Below are 20,391 nucleotides of genomic sequence, written 5' to 3'. Positions count from 1 at the left end.
GAGGGAGGGGGATGGCTCTGCGCCCCTGGAAGGGGCAGGGCCTCAGGTGGAAGGGGCAGGGCTGGGGCCAAAATCCCACACAAGGAAGTGGGGAAGGTGTCTGCACCTTAGATGGGCAGTATTCCATGCTCCGAGTTACCAGCAAGGTGTCATGGCTGGGTTGTGGGCAGCCAAACCTAGCAGTCGAAGCCTGAGTCCGCAGTCTTGAGACAGGAGTCAAGAGTCGGCTGGGTCAGGATACTGGGAGGTCAGAGGCAGGAGACAGACAAACTGGCAATCAAAAACCACATGTCAGATGCCAGGAGATCAAGCTGGGTCAGAATGCCAGGAGATCAATCGGGGGAAGCAGGAGCAGGTATAGCGAGCAGGAAGCACAGGGGGCACAGTCTGGAGCACGATGAAACCCAGTTGTTCAGATGGCTTCCTGTTCCTGACGCTAGCTTAAGTAGGGCCAGCAGGTCCATCAGCCACTCTGGGGCTCAACCACTCAGACCTCGGGGCGGAGCCTCACACTGGGCTGTGCTTCATGGGTTTCAGGTAAACTATTGCCAGCAGGCTGCCAGGTGGAGGCATGGAGCATGGCTGCTCCCATGACCCTTGCAGGCCCTGGTTTGAGACCTGTTGGTCATGACAAAAGGGACTGGTATGAAGAAGTAGGCATTCTCCTCCCCCTCCCCCCATGCTGATCAGGAATGGGAGGAGCATGCTGCACCATAGAAGATGTATAGGTGGTGTGCTAGGATAGTCAGCACACCTCTTGGGGACTTGGGCAATATTGCATTCCCTCTTCTCTGCTCTCCTTACAGTGGGAAGGGCACAGTGTAATTTTTCTAAGCCATTCTATGTTTGTATTTTCTTACCCAGCTCTCTCAGTGTTACTATATTTTGGCAATTTTGTCTTCTTGATTTTAGATGAAGATCTTTGACAAAAATAAAGACGGACGACTGGATCTGAATGACTTGGCAAGGTAGATATTAATGGTACTGTTATGGTTTAGTGGCTCCTAGCGGCAGACCTGGGTAAGCTGATGGTTTATTCAGCAGAGGCCTGAATTTGAATTCTTCCTATGTTTCAAGTGACATTAGGCAGTCTAGGTGTTTCTACAGCATGGTCCCCGTCACCACAGCATCCAAGTGCCTGATGCATTAGAGCTCTAAGGAATGCCAGGATTTGCCTCCCCCTCACTAACATGCCCTAGAATACTTTGTACTGGCTGAAGAGGTGCTTCAAAGGAGGTGACATGGCAACGGATGGAAAGTATTAGAAGGTTCTGGACTGTGTATATAGAGGTGCAGTCAAGGCATAACTAAATATATAGAGAGAGGTGCCTTGATGTCACCTCTACCCATATAGATATATATAAAGTGTCCCTTTTGTAACATGCATACTTAATGCTATCTCTTAATGAGGAGAAAATGTATGTATTTATTTATTTATATATATTCAGCTATGCCTTGACTACAGCTCTATACACAGTCCAGAATCTTTTAATACTTTCCCTTAGCTGCCATGTTACCTCCTTTGAAGCACCTTTTCAGCCACCACAAAGTGTATGTGTGTGTATGAACATATGTGTATATATATTCACTTCTGCCTTGATCTCACCTCTATCCATGCACTCCAGAATCCTTTAACACTTTCCATTAACATTTAGCTGAGAATAATAACCCAGAATTCTTTAATACTTTACTTTCTGAGACACACATTGAGAGAGAGAGAAAGAATGAAAAATACCATAGGGAGGCCATTATTTCAGCTTCCTCTTAGATATGGCTCTGTAAGTGGTCTGCTGATAACACATATGCTAGCTGACTCTTAGTAAAATGAGTTTAGTAGATTCCCTCCTGCCAGAGTGAACATTTGTCATTTGTCACATCCCAAAACCTCCAGTGAGGGCACAATTTGATATGATTGGCAGCCTGTGCTCAGGAGAAACTCAGAGTTGGAATAGTAGCTGGAAAAAAGGGCTTTTAGTAGTGCTTTGAGGGGAAATTTGTATATTGTCAGTGTTCAAGACAGTATTACTTTGTCCTTCACTTTCACAACCAGGGAATTCATCCATGAGAAGATCTCTCTCTCTCTCTCTCTCTCTCTCTGTCATATATGTATTCCACTGATTCTACTTTAAAGATCGAGAGAGAGAATTTCCTTTAATTCAGCGCAGCAATCCAGTTACAGAGGAGTAACTGGACAGTAGTAGCTCTCACTTTTAAGGCTAACCACCTCCACTAGTCCTACCACTGGAAATGTTCTGTAAAGGTCATTAACATAAAGAAGTCCATTTTCAGAGCAGTGAGCTAAAGGATTCGTACTACAACTCCCCACAAACAGAGAGGGATTTATGGTCACATCACCCATAGATCTCTCTGAAAGTACCTCCTTCTTAAGACTGCTATAACTTACAATCTTGCCTTCTGGACAAGTAGAACTAATAGGATAACCAAAAAGATCATAATTTAGATCTCTTCCTTTAGGATTTTGGCACTTCAGGAAAATTTCCTCCTTCAATTTAAAATGGATGTAAGTAGCACTATTTTCTAATGCATTCATTCTGCTTTTTTCAGCTGAGATAACTCAGCCCTAGCCTCAACCCATTATCATTTTTTCCCCTGCACTCAGGCTTGTAGTACAGAAGAAAGGAAGAACGATTTTGAGAAAATCTTTGCACACTACGATGTTGTGAGTTCTGTGGGGTGTTTTATTATACTGCAGTTTAAGTGGCACATCTGGACTTGCACTCACATTCATAGAATATCAGAGTTGGAAGGGACCTCAGGAGGTCATCTAGTCCAACCCCCTGCTGAAAGCAGGACCAATCCTCAATTTTTGCCCCAGATCCCTAAATGGCCCCCTCAAGGATTGAGCTCACAACCCTGGGTTTAGCAGGCTAATGCTCAAACCATGGAGCTATCCCTCCTCCCATGGAGTGCAGCATTGGGTGATGCTCCACTGTTAGGAGTCCCTTTCCGCAGGGGAAGCAGTGTTTATAGAATCACAGAAGCAATGCTGGCCTTAGCTCTGTGCCCTTCAAGCAGTTTTGCACCACATGCATGCCTCACCCCATCAAATAGAATGCCACCTTCAAAACCCCATTCATAGTTCTTTTGACGGTAGCACCAGTGGGACACAGCAGAGACTGAGTTCCCTAATTGTCCTATCTCACTTGGAAAGCAGCATTTCAGTGCCATTTTCTGCCTTCACAGGACTTGTAGGGTAGTCACCAAAGAGCCTCATAAATAGCTGAAGGAAGATGTCACCACACTTTGAGGGGAGGGGAGAAATCACAGGTGATGGTTTGGGGGATAGGATTTTATGGATACATAGAGTTTGGGGGGACCTGATGGGTAGAAAATATTACTATATTTCTGACTTGGTGAAATGCCTTTAATGTTTCCTCTGTCTTTCAGAGTAAAACAGGAGCACTGGAAGGTCCAGAAGTGGATGGGTTTGTCAAAGATATGATGGAGCTTGTCAAGGTGGCTTCAGGATTCTTTGCATTTATTGTTTCCCGTATTTTTAATAGGAATGACATGTTCCTGATTTGCACAAACCTTTGAAAATCTGGAATCAAATTTAGTCATAAGATGAAATTAATTTCATGGTCTCAGCATGAACACTATTGGACATTTGTCCAAGTCACACTAACACTGTCAGACATACAGTCAGGTATAATTCAAAATGACCAGCAGTTTCTTCTTAATAGACACCTAAGATAGTTTATGTTCTAAATTAGACAGACAATGCAGTTCAACAAACACTAGTTGAAGGTTCAGTCTCTGACTGGTACATATACACACTTTTTTTTTGGTCAAGTTCATGTAGGATTCAATGATTGAAGGGCACTGATTTAGCTGTCGGAGGTAAAGGGGAAAGAGGGGAATCCTGCATAGACAGTACCTGGCTGTTTTTCTTATCAGTTCCATTAGGAGTGCAAAGGAACCCAATCCTATGAGGTGCTGAATGTTCAGTTCCCAGTGAAGTCATAAGTAGAGTGAGTGAATAATTGATTTTTCAATTTGGTGACCAAACCAAATCACACAGAATGTTTCAAATGTTGATTTGAAATGACATTCGCTCCAGGTAACACTGAGGTGATGGTAGTAGGCGGGTAGAACAACCAGAGGAAATGGTGAAGATTACATCACTTCCTTCAATTACAGGATCTTACCCACCTTTTAGTACTGTGGTTTGCAGTCCAGTGGGGAAGGCAGTGTTAATCAAGTCTTCAGGTGTTATTGGATGTGCAGATAGCAACCCTGGTCAAGACCTTGTCTACACTAAAAAGGGTTTGCTGATATAGCTATCCTGGCAAACTGCCATAGTGGGGACGCAGTTTATACCAGCTAAAGAGAGCTTTTGCTGGTATAGCTTCGGTGAATGAAATAAGCTATGCCAGCAAAAGCACTTTTTTCTGGTATAACTGCATTTATACTGGGGCTTTTACAGACATGTCTATGTCAGTTAGGGGAGTGATTTTTTTTCACTCTCCTAACCAACATAGTTATATCAGAAAAACTTAAGTGTAGCACAGATTCAGATTCCATTTGTGCTTGCCAGGAAAGTTATAATCTTTTCTTTGGATGTGGCCCTTGCCATAATTGTCCATGTCTTTGCTATCTCCATATTGAATTAGTACATATGTGTTCTGCATAGAGCTACACCTGAAAATCATCTGGACTCTTCAAATAGTGCAGGCAATGCCCTGCCTGTTTACTGGTGCTTCTCACAGACAGCAGATTCTAACTGCACTGACTTCCATTTAGTTTCCAGGTGCAATTTGAACTGTTGATTTTGACCAGCACAGTTTCAACCTGGGCTATCTTAGGGTATGTCTACACTGGAAAAAAACCCACGGCAGCAAGTCTCAGAGCCCAGGTCAGCTGACTCAGGTTCATGCTATGGGGCTAAAAATAGCAGTGTTGACGTTTGGGCACAGGCTGGAGCCCAGGGTCTGTGAGACCTGACAAGGCAGGAGGGTCTTGTAGCCCAGGCTCCAGCCCAAGCCCAAACATCTAGACTGCTATTTTTAGCCTTTTAGCACGAGTCCCACAAACCCAAGTCAGTTGACCTGGACTCTGAGTCTCGCTGTGTAGACAGACCCTTAGAGGCTTCCCATATGAAACTGCATTTGAGATATGCTGTGGCTAAGAGCTACCCCAGTTTAGAATCATCATCAGAGTTTGAACCTTCAGCATTGCAGCATAGACTGCTCCTACTTGAGCTACAGAGCTAACTGTATTCGCTGGCAGCAAGGGAAGATTGTTTGAGAGTGGTTGTGGGGGAAGCCCAGCTTGGCCTAGTGCTCTATGTGTTTCCCACCCCTGGAGTTTGGAGAACTCCTGTCCTAGGTGTTGTCCCCAGAGGGGGGAATGGCTTTTGGCGCCATGTGCTGGGTTTTGGTGGATGGCTGAAGGAAGCCCAGCCTGTCTGTCTGTCTCTTCCCTCCCAGGAGTTGGGGGAGCTCCTGACCCATGTGGTAAACCTCAGGGAAAGGACGTAAATGGACCACTGGGGCCATGTTCTGGATCAAGGAGTTAATAGAGAGGGAGCCTGCCTGACCAGTCTTCCTTTCCCCCTTCCTCTACCTACAGTTAGTCCAGTACTTTGCTGGTGTTCCCATTGCGGCATGTGCTGGTACTGCTGCTTTGGTCCAGCCTGGGAATGTGCAATGACTTAGGCATGTTACCAAAACTTTCCTGAGGAATGTCAGAGAGAGAAAGGAATTGGCAGTTTTTAACACTTTATATCTCAGCAAATTCTGAATGGCATGTCCTGAGACAAAGAAAAGGCACTTGTGTAGCCCAAGAGGATTTCCCCTGCCAAATATCAAAGGCGTTCTGCAAACAATGGAGGTGGGGAAGCTTCTCAAAGAAAAGGTCCCAGGCATTCTTTATCATGGAAAGTGCTAGGCAGCCTAAATATAAGGGGGTTGTTACCAGCTCCTCCTATAATAAAGTGTAATTAATCAGGAGCGTATCTTATATCAGTTAAGAATCAGAACTAGTCTTTTATATTGACTGTGCGTATCCAGAGACTAACCATATGGATTGGATATGATGGCATCTGCCTTTCAATATCTGAAAGACTGATGAACATCAGTTCTTGTTTTTCCATAATCTGCACTCCATCCACTCTCAATCTTTTCCTTCCCACCATTTACACACAGTTAACTGTAGGCTGCCTTTTAGCCTTGTGTACATGTAGCCTATAACAACAACCACAATAACAACAAAAATAACAGATAACACTTATCCATGGAAATATATAAAATGTACTTTTGTAAATTGGTCTCAGATGAGCAGATACGCTTTCAATAACATGTTTTTCACATTTGCCACAGTGCCTGAAAAGGTTGTGAAGACCTTAGTAACCACGACAATGACTGAAACAAAGAAAAGAGGACACTTGGTCATGTGCTGTGGGAACATTCTTCCCTCAAGGAATTTCTTCATCATCATCTTCCTCTTTGTAACCATGGCTGAATCTGATATTTTTGACACCACAAATTCTGTTCTCATTATGGGACTGTGAGAACAAAAGAAAGATGTTAATGCAAAGAAATGATACTGCACTATTGCAATACAATGGAAATGTAGCCATTAAAATAAGTCTTCTGTAGTGTGTTAGCCAGCCCATGGTATTTCAGGATTGTTTAAAGCAATAGAATTAGTCTGGCACATAGTACTAACTTAGAGAATATTTATCTATCACACACATTCCACAAGGCACAATGTTTGTGCAAAAAAACAAGGTTAAAGTACAGGATTGGAAGTCAGGAAAGCTAGGTTTTGTGCACAGCTTCACAGCAGGTTTTGCTGTGTGATCCTAGATCATTTAACATCCTTGTGGCGGGGAAAACACCACAGCAGCCCAACACTGTAGCATTTAATTTCAAAAAGGGGGACTACACAAAAATGAGGAAGTTAGTTAAACAGAAATTAAAAGGTACAGCACCAAAAGTTAAATCCCTGCAAGCTGCATGGAAACTTTTTAAAGTCACCATACTAGAGGCTCAACTTAAGTGTATACCCCATATTAAAAAACATAGTAAGAGAACCAAAAAAGAGCCACCATGGCTAAACAACAAAGTAAAAAAAGCAGTGAGAGGCAAAAAGCCATCCTTTAAAAAATGGAAGTTAAATACTAGTGAGGAAAATAGAAAGAAGCATACACTCTGGCAAATGAAATGTAAAAATATAATTAGGAAGGCCAAAAAAGAATCTGAAGTACAGCTAGCCAAAGACTCAAAAAGTAATAGCAAAAAAATGTTTAAGTACAGGGGCAGGGGATTGGGGTGTAGGAGGGGGTGCGAGGTGTAGGCTCCGGCCAGGAGGTGCTTCCCATAGGCGGCTCCCGGATAGTGGCACAGCAGGGCTCAGGCAGGTTGCCTGCCTGCATGCCAAAACCCCAAGCTGCTCCTGGAAGCAGCTGGCTGCTAGCACAACTCTGTGGCCCCTGGTGGGAGAGGGACAGCATGTCTACATGCCCGTGCCTGCAAGCAACACCCCCATAGCTCCCATTGGCTGGTTCCCAACTAATGGGTGCTGCGGGGACGGTGCTGGGGGTGGGGGCATCAGGCAGAGACACCTGCCCCCTTCCTCCCCCCCAGCCTGGGACCACAGAGATGTGCTAGCAGCCAGCTGCTTCCAGGAGTGGCGTGGGGCCACGGCATGGAGGCAGCCTTCCTGAGCCCTGCTGCACCACAGGACTGGCCCAGAGTTGGAGATCGCTGCCTGTGATTTATTTTTGCAGGGTCCCCCTGGAGCCAGGGCCCTGGGCTGCAACCCCTAAAGTCCCTGCCTTAATCTGGCCCTGGGACTAATAACTAAACTATCATTTAAATCAGCTTCTGTACCAAATGACTGGAGGATAGCTAATGTGACGCCAATTTTTAAAAAGGGCTCCAGAGGTGACCCTGGCAATTACAGGCTGGTAAGCCTGACCTCAGTATCGGGCAAACTGGTTGAAACTATAGTAAAGAACAAAATTGTCAGACATATAGATGAACATAATTTGTTGGGGAATAGTCAACATGGTTTTTGTAAAGCGAAATCATGCCTCACTAATCTACTAGAATTCTTTGAGGGGGTCAACAAGCATGTGGACAAGGGGGAACCAGTGGATATAGTGTATTTAGATTTTCAGAAAGCCTTTGACAAGGTCCCTCACCAAAGGCTCTTAAGCAAAGTAAGCAGTCATGGGGTAAGAGGGAAGGTTCTCTCATGGATTGGTAACTGGTTAAAAGATAGGAAACAAAGGGTAGGAATAAATGGTCAGTTTTCAGAATGGAGAGAGGTAAATAGTGGTATCCCCCAGGGGTCTGTACTGGGACCAGTCCTATTTAACATTCATAAATGATCTGGAAAAAGGGAAAACAGTGAGGTGGCAAAATTTTCAGATGATCCAAAACTACTCAAATAGTTAAGTCCCAGGCAGACTGCGAAGAGCTGCAAAAGGATCTCTCAAAACCGGGTGATTGGGCAACAAAATGGCAGATAAAATTCAGTGTTGATAAATGCAAAGTAATGCACATTGGAAAGCATAAGCCCAACTATACATATAAAATGATCAGGTCTAAATTAGCTGTTACCACTCAAGAAAGAGATCTTGGAGTCGTTGTGGATAGTTCTCTGAAAACATCCACTCTGTGCAGCGGCAGTCAAAAAAAGGGAACAGAATGTTGGGAATCATTAAGAAAGGGATAGATAATAAGACAGAAAATATCATGTTGTCTCTATATAAATCCATGTTACGCCCACATCTTGAATACTGCGTGCAGATGTGGTTGCCCCATCTCAAAAAAGATATATTGTAATTGGAAAAGGTTCAGAAAATGGCAACAAAAATGATTAGGGGTATGGAACGGCTGCCATATGAGGAGAGATTAATAAGACTGGGACTTTTCAGCTTGGAAAAGAGATGACGAAGGGGGGGATATGATAGAGGTCTATAAAATCATGACTGGTGTGGAGAAACTACTCTGAAAAAAGGAAGTGTTATTTACTCTTTCTCGTAACACAAGAATGAGGGGCTACCAAATGAAATTAATAGGCAGCAGGTTTAAAACAAAAGGAAGTATTTTTCCACACAACGCACAGTCAACCTCTGGAACTCCTTGCCAGAGCATGTTGTGAAGGCCAAGACTATAACAGGGTTCAAAAAGAACTAGATAAATTCATGGAGGATAAGTCCATCAATGGTTATTATCCAGGATGGGCAGGGATGGTGTCCCTAGCCTCTGTTTGCCAGAAGCTGGGAATGGGCGACATGGGATGGATCACTTGATGATTGCCTGTTCTGTTCATTCCCTCTGGGGCACCTGGCACTGGCCACAGTTGGCCGATAGGATACTGGGCTGGATGGACCTTTGGTCCATTCTTACGTTCTTATCAGTCACTTATGCTCTGGTGCAGAAATCAGAAATCATGTTAGACTTCCTTATTTAGACTTCCTTAAATCTAATTAAACCCACTGTACTTACATACAGCCACAAGACCTTTCCCTCATCCTTCTGTCCATTTCATTTGTATCTCCTCCCTCAATGTGTTTCATGTGCTTCAGTCATTCTGGAATTCCCACTGACACATGTTGTTAGAAAAATGACTTGGAGATTTTCTCTTCCAACAATGATTCTTTCTTTTGTCTCCAGCCCAGCATTAGTGGTGTGGACCTGGATAAGTTCCGTCAGATTCTGCTGCATCACTGTGATGTGAACAAGGATGGAAAAATTCAAAAATCTGAACTAGCCTTGTGTCTTGGGCTTAAAATGAACCCATAGATTTGAATGCGCTTCACCTATTGTTTGCAATGTTTTCTTTGTAAGCACTTGCTGTTGCTGGTGGAACTCTTTCAGTGCTGTGTTAACAATCTGTGTGATAGTGCTGAACGTGGAGGATATAGGCACCTCACTGCTGTAATGAAAGTGCATTTGCACCAGGATGCCACTGAGTGGAGAATGCATGAAGGGCCTTTCAATTCAATAGCTAGATTCACATTGTTCAGTAGAAGAAATTACGTGTGGGGCCTCTGTATTTATTATAAATAATGTCCATATCCACAGACACACCAGTTTATCAAAAATGGAGATGTCGTTCCATTACTTCCTTCATAAAATATTGCCACAATCAGTTCTTTGGAGTAGGATGAGTCTTTCCTTAAAATGTAAGATTAGTGCTCTCATGCTGTAGCTGCTTTCATTGTCTGATTTTTATGATGACTGCCTTCTATGTGAAGTCACTATATCTCTAAACATGACCATTGTGCTTTATTTGTATGTACAACATTATAATACTGGATGGATTGTAGTTTATTTGTGCAAGAATAAAAACAGCAATTAAGGAAATACAATAAGATTGGTGCTTATGCATTACTTATGGACAGCCATACATCACAGTTTGATAGTCATACTATATTACGTATATGCTATCTATCATCTCACAGTATTTATACTGAGCACATCAAGTGGTAAGATTCGCATTGTTCAGTAGAAGAAATTACCTGTGGGGCCTATGCATTTTTTATAAACAATGTCCATATCCACAAACGTATCAATTGATCAAAAATGGGGAAAACCATTCCATTACTGCCTTCATAAAATACTGCGACAATCTAGAGTAGGATGAGCCCTAGTGGATTTGTCAAGCCTTATCTTTAAGTATGTCAGGCTACAGAGTACAGTGGAAACTTCTCACAGAGAAATCACTTACTGCACAAAATAATTTCACTCTGGGCCAAATCCTTCTTTTGGCACAAATCTAAGTAAAATGGCTTTGTGCAGGGTTTCCCATTAAGGAGAATAAGGCTCAGAGTCAGCAAAGCACTTGCTCAATTTAATTTTATTTTTTTAAATCAGTGGGTCTTAACCACGTGTTTACATGCGTTGCTGAACTGGGAACTAAATCCCTCCCACCATGGCCTCCGGGACACTATTGGAGCCTCAGGGCCGGAGCATCTGCCGCACTCTGTGATCTTCCATTTCAGGGGAACCAACCAGTGGATACATGTAGTCAGCGACCCACTGACTATACCCACAATACACTGTCTGCTCTCCCTTCGAATAATCCCCTCTTTATTTGCAAAGAGAAACCAGCTGAGGAGATGTGTGCAGTAGAACCTCTGTAGTTCTGTTGCACTGAGGAACTGCCATATCCATGGAGGCAAGATTTCCCCTGTAAGTGGAAGTTCACTAGATCTACAATGCACTTTGCACATTGCAAAGCACTGGAATAGTATGATTCTATTCCATCATATAATATTTACAGAAATGCCCTTTGATAAGTCAATGTTAAGTCCTATTGATTTCAATGGGACTACGCATATGCTTCAGTACTTTGCTGAACAGAGGTGTGTTTATTCATGTCCTTCAGTGTTTTGCTAGATCAGGACCTTAACTCTCAAATTCTGACAACAACATGGAATCACAACAATAATAACTGAGATTTAACAGTGTTTCATGGAAAGCAGTAAGCAAGAAATCATGTCTTACAAGAACAGAGATGCACTGTTATCCACATCCACATTCATTCATCTGAGGAACAATCTGTGCTCGTGTTGCATGACAACAAACAGAAAGCTCAATAGCTAAGAAACCTATAAACGTGCTGTACATGATATGTGAGTTTATCATGGTCTTTAATAATTTTCTACAAAACATAATAGAGGCCATAACCAACCACCATTCCATCATATTTCCAAGGGGATAAGGTTCATCAACCAAAATAATTATCCCTTTCCTTTCACTCTTCCTCTTTCTGGCTGTCTTTCTATTATCATGTATTACTATTGCTTTCTTAATCTAGTTTTCCATTACTTTGATATCAGAGATATTTCTGAACCATGATCTTGCACTATTTTATATGTTTAAACACCAGCTTTATGATGCTGTTGAAATGTTTATATGCTAGGAGGTTAATTCTGATCATATACTAGTTTAACTCCACTGATATTACTCCTTATTTACACTGGTATAAATGAGATAGAATTTGGCCCTAGCTTTAACAAAATTTTACTCTAAAATGAAAACTCTTCTAAAGCCTAATATAACAGCACTGCTCTAATTACTCAAACTACATAATAGTTCCTCTTTACTGAGGTTCTTTGTCCTTCTGATCTTTTTCACCCTGTAATTTATTCAACAGAGATAACATGCCATGCTATGCCAATTTATTTCTGTTTCTTTGTACAGATTTATAGATAAATATTTTTTTCCATTCTGGGTTAAAAAAGTCTCTGTAAAAAAAAATTCTGAAACGTGGTATTGAATAACCTTAAAATTACAGTGACTTTAGAAGACCAGTTTATAAAGACCTCAACAAAGAAACATAGCTGAAAAAAAAGCTAATTTAGCAGCACCCTGAGTCATCTCTAAATGTGCGTAGTTCAGTATCCTTGCAGGCACATCTTTTGTGTTTGAAGGCTCTGGTGGGCTGTTTATTGACTATGTCCTATTATGTCCTATGATCGCAGTGAAAACTCTCTGAAACAAGAAAATGTGAAAAGATGGGATTTTTTTCTTTTCTTATAGCAGTCCACCTTGCTGACTACACATTTTCTACTATAAAATTTATTTTTCTTCAAATGGCTTTTAGTTGCTAAACGGATCTACTGTGACAGCTATATTTCTCTTAAAATAAAAGTATTTCTTGTCTTCTTGATTTTTTTTCTGCAGGCAGAAAAGCATTTTTGTGACTTTTTAACATGTTTTCAGCACATGAAATTGGGGAGAGAAAGGGTATGTCTACACTGTAATGTAAGCCCAGGGTTTGAACTCAGGCTCAACTTTAAACCCCCGCTTCTGTCCACACATAAATTGCAGTAACCCAGGGCTTGGACTTAGGGTCTGAGGACCCCACAGGAAGTAGCGGGTCTGAGCTGGAGTCAAGCCAAGATCCAGGCTTCAAATCCTGTTGCTTTGTAGTGTTTAGATGCAGCCCCACTGGACTTGTGCTCAGGAAGTCGGTCAAACGTATTCCGCAATCCCATGGGCTGACTTTCTGTCCTCTGGCCAGTCAAGTTTGGTGGACAGTCAAGTTTTCCTACACTGCACCATGAACAAAAGGCTAGAGCAGCCACATTTTGGGAGGGTGCTAGGAAGTCTGGGATATGGGTAGATGGACTCGGAATCACATAGTGCAGTGTAGATATTGGAGCCCCAGGTTGGGTCCCAGGGTTCAACAATTCTTAACCTGGGGTTATAAAGAATGTAGATGCTCAAGCCCCTAGGTTAACAAACCCAGGGTTTGCTAACTCAAGTTTGACTAACCCTGGGTTTACAGTGCAGTGTAGACATACCCAAAGAAGGTGCTGCCTAAAGGCCTGATCCAAATTGCTTTGAAGTCAATATAAAGCTTCCCATTGACTTTCAGTGGGCTTTGCATCAAATCCCAGAAGCCAGGATAAGAAGATTTAGAGACAGTGGGAGTTTTCCATTGAATTAAATTGAGGCCAGGAATTCTCCCTTAAATTCTTTTGGATAAATAAACAGTCTTGCTCCTGGGTTGTAAGGATTTGAGATGCACATAGGAAATGTGGTTAGAGACTGTGATAGGTTTGGGCTTTTTGATTGCACAAGCACCAAGTAAAATAAAGCTGAAACGCTATACCCATTTCCTGCTTGTTTGTTGTCTGGGCCTTGTGGGGAGTTTCTCGCTAGCTGCACAGACACTGACTCTGCCTCACAGTGCAACTGAGAAATACAGACATTGCTGTTGTATCTAGATCCAGCAGAAAAGGAGATAGACACAGAGGGAGCTGATAGAAACAGCTGTCTGCTGTGGTAGCTTTTATTGTTTAGGCAGCAAAACTGCAACCAACATGAAAGTGAGGCTTGGAAGGGTGAGAGTGCTCAAATATTTAAAGGGACAGGACATCACATTCCTCCACCCTAATTCAAAAAGTTTTCCAAACAAACACGAGTTAACGTTTACATGACTAACATGAAACACTATAGACCTAACTAAAAGTTGTGTGTCGACTACTGCAGACTCTTGAGTTGCAAGGGATTATTCTGCCCTGGAATAGCAATTCACTCATTAAACAATTTATAAATTCTGGTGCACAACTGTTTTTTCATACTCTCTTGGGATAATGTGGTGATGGTGGTATGGCAGGATCCTGAACAACAGCCACATGGAAATTCCTTACATTTCCATGGTTCTTTGTCTCACCAATTCATGAGATGAACTTCTCAGTTCACACAAAAGCCCAAAGAATCCTTCTCTGCAGTTCCCATTGCAACTGCTACTTCAACAGCCTTCTTGCATGTACATGCTGATACAGTCTCTAACTTCTTCCAGACCTGGTCCTTGTGTAATCCAGAGACTAATTGGTCACACGGGGTATTACTTAGTATTTGTCTGAACTGACAATGTTCTGACAACTTCCTTAGCACAGCAATGAACTGTGCTACTGACTCTCCACTTCCCTGATGCCACTGATGGAACCAATAATATTCTGCTGCCATTGATGGGATAGGAGAAAACTGTTCCTGCATTGTTGCAGTAATTACAGTATACGTGGCAGTTCCAAGCACAGTTGGAGACAATAGGTCACACAGTAGTTCATATGCCTTTCGACCCATCACTGTCAGCAAGGTTGAAACTCATTGTCCATCTGCAGTGGTGTTGCAGGTTACAACTTGCTCAAAATGTTTGAGGTACACCACCCATGATTCGTGGTTGTCATCAAATTCACCAACGCTACCCACAAAAATTGCCATTTCTCTGCTCTCCCGTTGGACGTCATGCCTACTGGATGTCTTCACTGGCACTGGGAAATTCTTTTTATGTAACCGCTCTATCTGCATCAATCACGCTCTGTTGACTGTATGTTTATATAGCAAACTGCAGAATTCCTTCTTTGGCTGTACTTGGGCGCCGTCTGCTGCTACAGGCCCTCAGTGCAGGCAGCAATGGCAGAGTGTTCTGCCATTAATTGCCAATTTCCTCCTCTCTGCTTTGGTTTGAACAGCTCTGTCATTAACTGCAGAGTCCTTCTACTTTGTTCTATAGTTGTTTGCCTACTTCCCCTCTTTTGCTGGATGGCTCACACTGCCCCAGCAGCAGTCTGTCACCTTGTGCCTCTAAGTGAACTTTTCCCTTTTTTTTAATAGTATTTGCTTACTGCTTCATCTTCTGGCAGAGGCAGCACTGGACACTCATGGGATAAAAGTCCTGCATCACTAAATGTTATATGTAGACCCAGCAGAGAAGGAGCTAGCTGTCAACACAGAGAGCATTGATAGAAACACAGTTGTGTGCTGTGATTGCCTTTACTGCTCAGGGAGCAAAACAGAAACCAACACAAAAGTGAGGCTTTGCACTGGGGATGGGGGCATGCACAGACATTTAAAGGGACAAGACCCATCACATCTGGGGTTTACTGAAAGATGTGTTCCAAGTGTGTTTGATTCTGTATTGCGTTGTGAGCCTAGAACCCCCCAGGCACTAATGGCAACCTTGCCCGTAGGTGGTTAAACTGACTTAAAGCAAGCTGGAATAGTGTTCTGGCTCTGGCCCAAATCCCTGATACCAGTCTTAGCCAAAATGCTGTCAAGGTGGGTTGCATAAAGAACAGCCAGTCCGAGACTGTGTGCTGTAGGGGTGACAAGAAAATAGTGGCCTGCCCTTTCCCTCGCTGCCCTAATCTATCAGCTAGGATGAGCACTCTGCTTTTCCCCTAGCCAAACAATTGCCAAAATCTTTCCTGGAGACAAGAGCCCTGACCCCTCATCCAGCCACCTGACACTCTCATTCCCTTCTCCCCGCACACCCAACTTCTCCTTCCACGGTCCGGTGCCTGACCTTGGCCTGTCATTGGAGGGAGTTCATGGGGGATGCTCTCTCCCCACTCACTGCCTTCTCTGGAAACCCCAAAGTTCTCTACAGTAGGCATCTCTTTGCAGGCCTTCTGTCCTGCTGCATTTGCCCAGCTGCACCCCAGCTAGTGCATGAGAGAAGGGAACATTAAGTGTTCCTGTGGCTGTTGTACCACATACATCCCCATCGGTCTCTTAGAGCACCAATGAGGTCACAGCAGGAATAGGACAAGTGTCCCCCGCCCGCACCTACCCTGCCTGTGCCCAAGAAGCAGTGTGCCTGGAAGAGGCTGCCTCCTATCCCTGTACAGACTGGGAGAGGAGGTAGGGAGGAGATGCTCAGAACCACTGCCTGGAAGGAAGCCTGGGAGTAATCTGAGGGTGTGGCTGAGATACACGGTGCCGGAAGCAGGAAGTTGAGAGGCCCCAGTGTCATTTTGCTGGAGGGTAGAAGGGACAAAGGACGAGATCAATTGGCTGGGGCCAGGTAGAGGTTCCATTTGCTGGTGGGGAGGAAGCAGAGGATGAATTGGTTGGTGGGGAGAGGATGATCAGTTGGTTAGTGGGGCCTGGGAGCTAAAAGGTGGGAGACAGCAAGAAAGCAACAGGTTTGGGAAGCTACTGGAAAAACTACAAAATATGGGGGTGGGGGGGTAGGAATGGGGTGAAATCAAGAAAACAACATGTTGTGAAGGTTCTTCACATGAACTTTACATATGGGAGCTCCATATTTGTACTAGGACTCTGTCCCCACAGCTATTCAGATCCATGCTAATCAAGCCAGAGTGGAATAAAATGTAGCGGTATTGGGACCATATTACAAATCTCACAATAGCAATAATTAATGAGTTGTCTTTCACAAAAGTACACAGAATATGTTCTTCTTTTAACCCCCTGGTGAACAAAGCAATGAGCTGAAATTATATCGTGGCAAGCAGATCTTGTCATACTTCTTTTTATTGAGAAAAGGACACATTCGCCTCCCTGCAGAGACTCCTTTCTAGTCTCACTAAAATGATGAGCAGCCCTAGGCATTTCAGTTAGTCACAGTTTCAGCTGCAGTTCTTTTGGCAATTCTCCCCCTTCCCCTGAGAACTACAGATACAGATGGAGGCAGCATGCCAACTTCTCTCCATGATCTGATTTAGCCATTTGTTATCACTCAAATGCAGAGTATTTTTACATGGAATTTAGATTCCCTACTATATTAGCATATGGGGGCTATTTAAAGTCATATTTGAATGACTATATGAAAAGATCTTCAAATTGTCAAATCCTAACTACAAAAACTTAAGATCATATGTATTATAATGCTTGTATAATGCTATAATACAGTAAATATGTTGAAATATACCAGTAGGATCTTGCCATGTTTGATAATTCAGTGCATCCTCTGTCTGCAAATGAGCAAAAATATTTGTTCACATTATTTCATGGAGAGAAATATTTTTCCCTTTGCTATTTTGCTAGAAAACTGGAATTTCTGATGGTGGTGTTGTTAATGTATACTTTTACTAAGTAAGTCAAACCGATACATCGTACACAATCAGACTTAATATCTAAATTTCCAAGGTAGATTCGGTTGTGCATAAATCCTGAACTACTAAATGTTTTATTCTCCTCAAGCTTGCTCTATAGCTCTCTCCCACTATACTTGTAGCAATTTATATGCACAATTTCCCCAAATATGACTTGATAAGTGTTTTGTAACTTTGACAAACCACTGGATGCGTAAAATCAGTGTATGAACCATTTTAATACAAATCTGCTACCTTGCTTTTCTTTCCACTTAGAATTATTTGGAGAGCAAATACAGGGCCCCTGCATTGCTTTGTGCTTATCTCAACTTTTCTCATTTTCACTCTTTAATATCTTTTTTCTGGATGACTTTCCCTGATAACTGTGTTTAGGGGACTCTGTGTCTGACAGCTTCATTTGCCTATATGAAACTGATACCAGTGTAACATGTGCATTTGTGGGGCTTTTAACTCAATTTCATCCCTCATGTAAGTCCATTGGCTTCACTGGAAACGATGCTATAAAGACACAATCTTTCCTTTTCCAGCATTTTGTACCTTAACAAGCCCCCTTTTTATTCTATGCCATCACCATGGAGATCTGTCATAGGAGATGCATAATTTAATGCATAAACCCAACCTATTGCAAATTGTTCTTGTGCCATCTTGTCCCTTGATCGTTACCTATACAACATTTTCCAGGATAATGAACCCCACTGAGCTCTGTTCATCTCATTTCCAGCTTTGGACACATTTTGATAGCCTCTCTTCACTGCATGAAGCTGTAACCAGATGAAATGTTTATAGAGGAGTAACATTTTGGTTTTGTCAGCACTTTATTTTCAAATTTTTAACAAAAGAATTCTCCCCCTTTGTTTTTATAATATTGCTTTAAACAACATGGGCAAAGCCAGAAGTCTCTCTTTTGGAAAGTACTTTTCACCTTTTTGGTTACTGAACGCAATTAATTGAGCAGAAACCTCAAAAAGAACTAGGAACATTAAAAACCTAACAAATATTTTGATTAGCCTGGTTGTTGGGGTTTTTTTGTTTGTTTGTGTGTGTGTGTGTGTATGTGTGTGTGTGTGAGAAATATTGTTAATATTATTGAAAACAATAGCTACTAATGCATCCACAAGTATATCATCGAAACATCTGCCCACATTATAATAACAACCCATCATGAGAAACACCATAATTACAGCTATTATCTCTTAAAATGGTTGGGTAACTGTTGCATTAATCTGATTTGGAACAGAAAGTTGCTGTTATGAACTGAAACGTTTAATGGGGCTTTGCTGGGTAATTACATGGGGTAAAGTAGCTATGAAAGCCATTTTTGTATTAGGGTTACAACAACAGATAATGAAATGCTATCATTTTCCGGCTGTTAGTTGCACCTGTATTTTCAGTGATTCCATGGAGAATTACATCTCACTGAGGAATCCTTGCAGTTGGGAACACACACAAAAAGACCACCAGTAACGACTATTGAGAGAGAAAAAGAAGAGTCATTTTTTAGTGAAGAAGCAGAATTTACCTCACACCAAGTGTTACTTTACAGTGCATGTGCGCCCTGTCTCTGGGATAGAAATGATCTCCCTGTTTGAAAATACACTTAATAATTGATTACTGGTTATTTTTTTTAACTGAGCTTAAAGGGGCAATACCAATTTACAATCCTAGGCCTGAGGCAGAACTTTGCACTTGTGAAGAGACCCATTGATCTCATAAGGGCTACACACAGACTCACTTTCAGGATTTGGGCCCTCAAAAATTGAATTAATAGAAATTTCAGGTACTGTACTGCCCCCTGAAATTTCTGGTGGTTTAACAATCACATTTTACTATTTTCTATACTTTGTTGCTGAGTCAAAAACACACACAGACAACAAAAGAGACTGCCTGACTGTATAGGAAACCAAGTTAAAATGACTTTAGAAATTTCCTTCCCCTACACAAAGTAAACAAATTGAAAAATCAGAGCAATATATGTTTTTCCACTAATTTCTTTCAGAGCTAGCAATCTTAGGTGTTAGTTGTAATGATAGTAGGATGAAGTGGGAATTTATTTTAGATTGATGGAGACATCTATTTCTAGTAAAATTGAACTAAATTCATCCCTGATATAACATCATTGGCTTTGATGGAGTTACACCAGGATTTAGTTTGGCCTAAAGAATTTGGGAATGGAACTACAACGCTGCTAATTACCTGGATGGTATTTAGAGAGTTTGTATAACTAAGTATGGTACAGTTGTGTGTGTGTGGGTGTGCACCTTTATATGCAAACATAAATAATGTATAATGTATCTGTGTTCAGTGGGCTAGCCGTGATAAAACAAAGGTGATTGTTTATCACACAGAACTATAATAATCTGTGTATGCTGGTTGATATCATTAATGATATGTTGCTTTTCTGAGAGCTATATTTTCTCTGTTACATCAGGATTTTTGGCATAGCAGTATCCCCAATTAAGCAGCTATGTAGCAATGCAGTGCTTCTGTAGAGAAAGAGGATTGTCAGGAACAAGGACAGCCTAGACAGCATATAATTAATTCAATAACATAAACACCAAGGGGTTTATATGCTTGATATCTCTGCTCTGGAGCTCAAAATGACCTTCAGCAGTTGTAGATTTACAATGGAAAGATTTTGGAGCCTTTTACTTTTAGATTCCAGAAAGTTACCAAACATTTTATGTAAGGCCTTTATATCCTCTCTATTTTCTGAATGAGGTTAGGTTCACTGGCCCTGTTTCTTCTCTCATGTTGGTGTATTCACAGAAGCAATTCAAAGCAATCTGAGCCCAAGAATTCAAAGATCATGAATCAGGCCACTTAACATGAGGAGGTTGGCTTAAAAATCATTAGATTTCTTTTAAATATCTTTTGATTCATTTTATTTGCCTTTTGAGCCTTTAGGCTGCATTTGTGTCACAATTTCAAACTTTTCCCCACAACCAGCAGGGCTAGAAACTTGCTTCTTTTTTTTCCCTGTCTTTCTTTTTTATTTAAATGAAAACTAAGATTTCTTTTGATCTCTTGATTTCAGCAGG

General features: G+C 42.0%; 1 protein-coding gene across 1 annotated transcript in view; it reads left to right on the top strand.

Moving 5' to 3' along the window:
• The window catches only part of SCGN (secretagogin, EF-hand calcium binding protein), a 53,200-nt gene extending 42,563 nt beyond the window's left edge, over window positions 1-10,637 (top strand). Inside the window, exons 7-11 of the mRNA XM_038388214.2 lie at window positions 913-968; window positions 2,476-2,521; window positions 2,621-2,680; window positions 3,409-3,477; window positions 9,651-10,637. Of these exons, the coding sequence (XP_038244142.1) occupies window positions 913-968; window positions 2,476-2,521; window positions 2,621-2,680; window positions 3,409-3,477; window positions 9,651-9,779 (360 nt within the window). The 3' untranslated portion in view covers window positions 9,780-10,637. The remainder of the gene's footprint in view (window positions 1-912; window positions 969-2,475; window positions 2,522-2,620; window positions 2,681-3,408; window positions 3,478-9,650) is intronic.
• Window positions 10,638-20,391: the final 9,754 nt, after the last annotated feature.

This window comes from Dermochelys coriacea, chromosome 2 (genome assembly GCF_009764565.3).
Source record: "Dermochelys coriacea isolate rDerCor1 chromosome 2, rDerCor1.pri.v4, whole genome shotgun sequence".
Classification (NCBI taxonomy): Eukaryota; Metazoa; Chordata; order Testudines; family Dermochelyidae; genus Dermochelys; species Dermochelys coriacea.
This window is presented reverse-complemented; position numbering and strand designations above follow the sequence as displayed.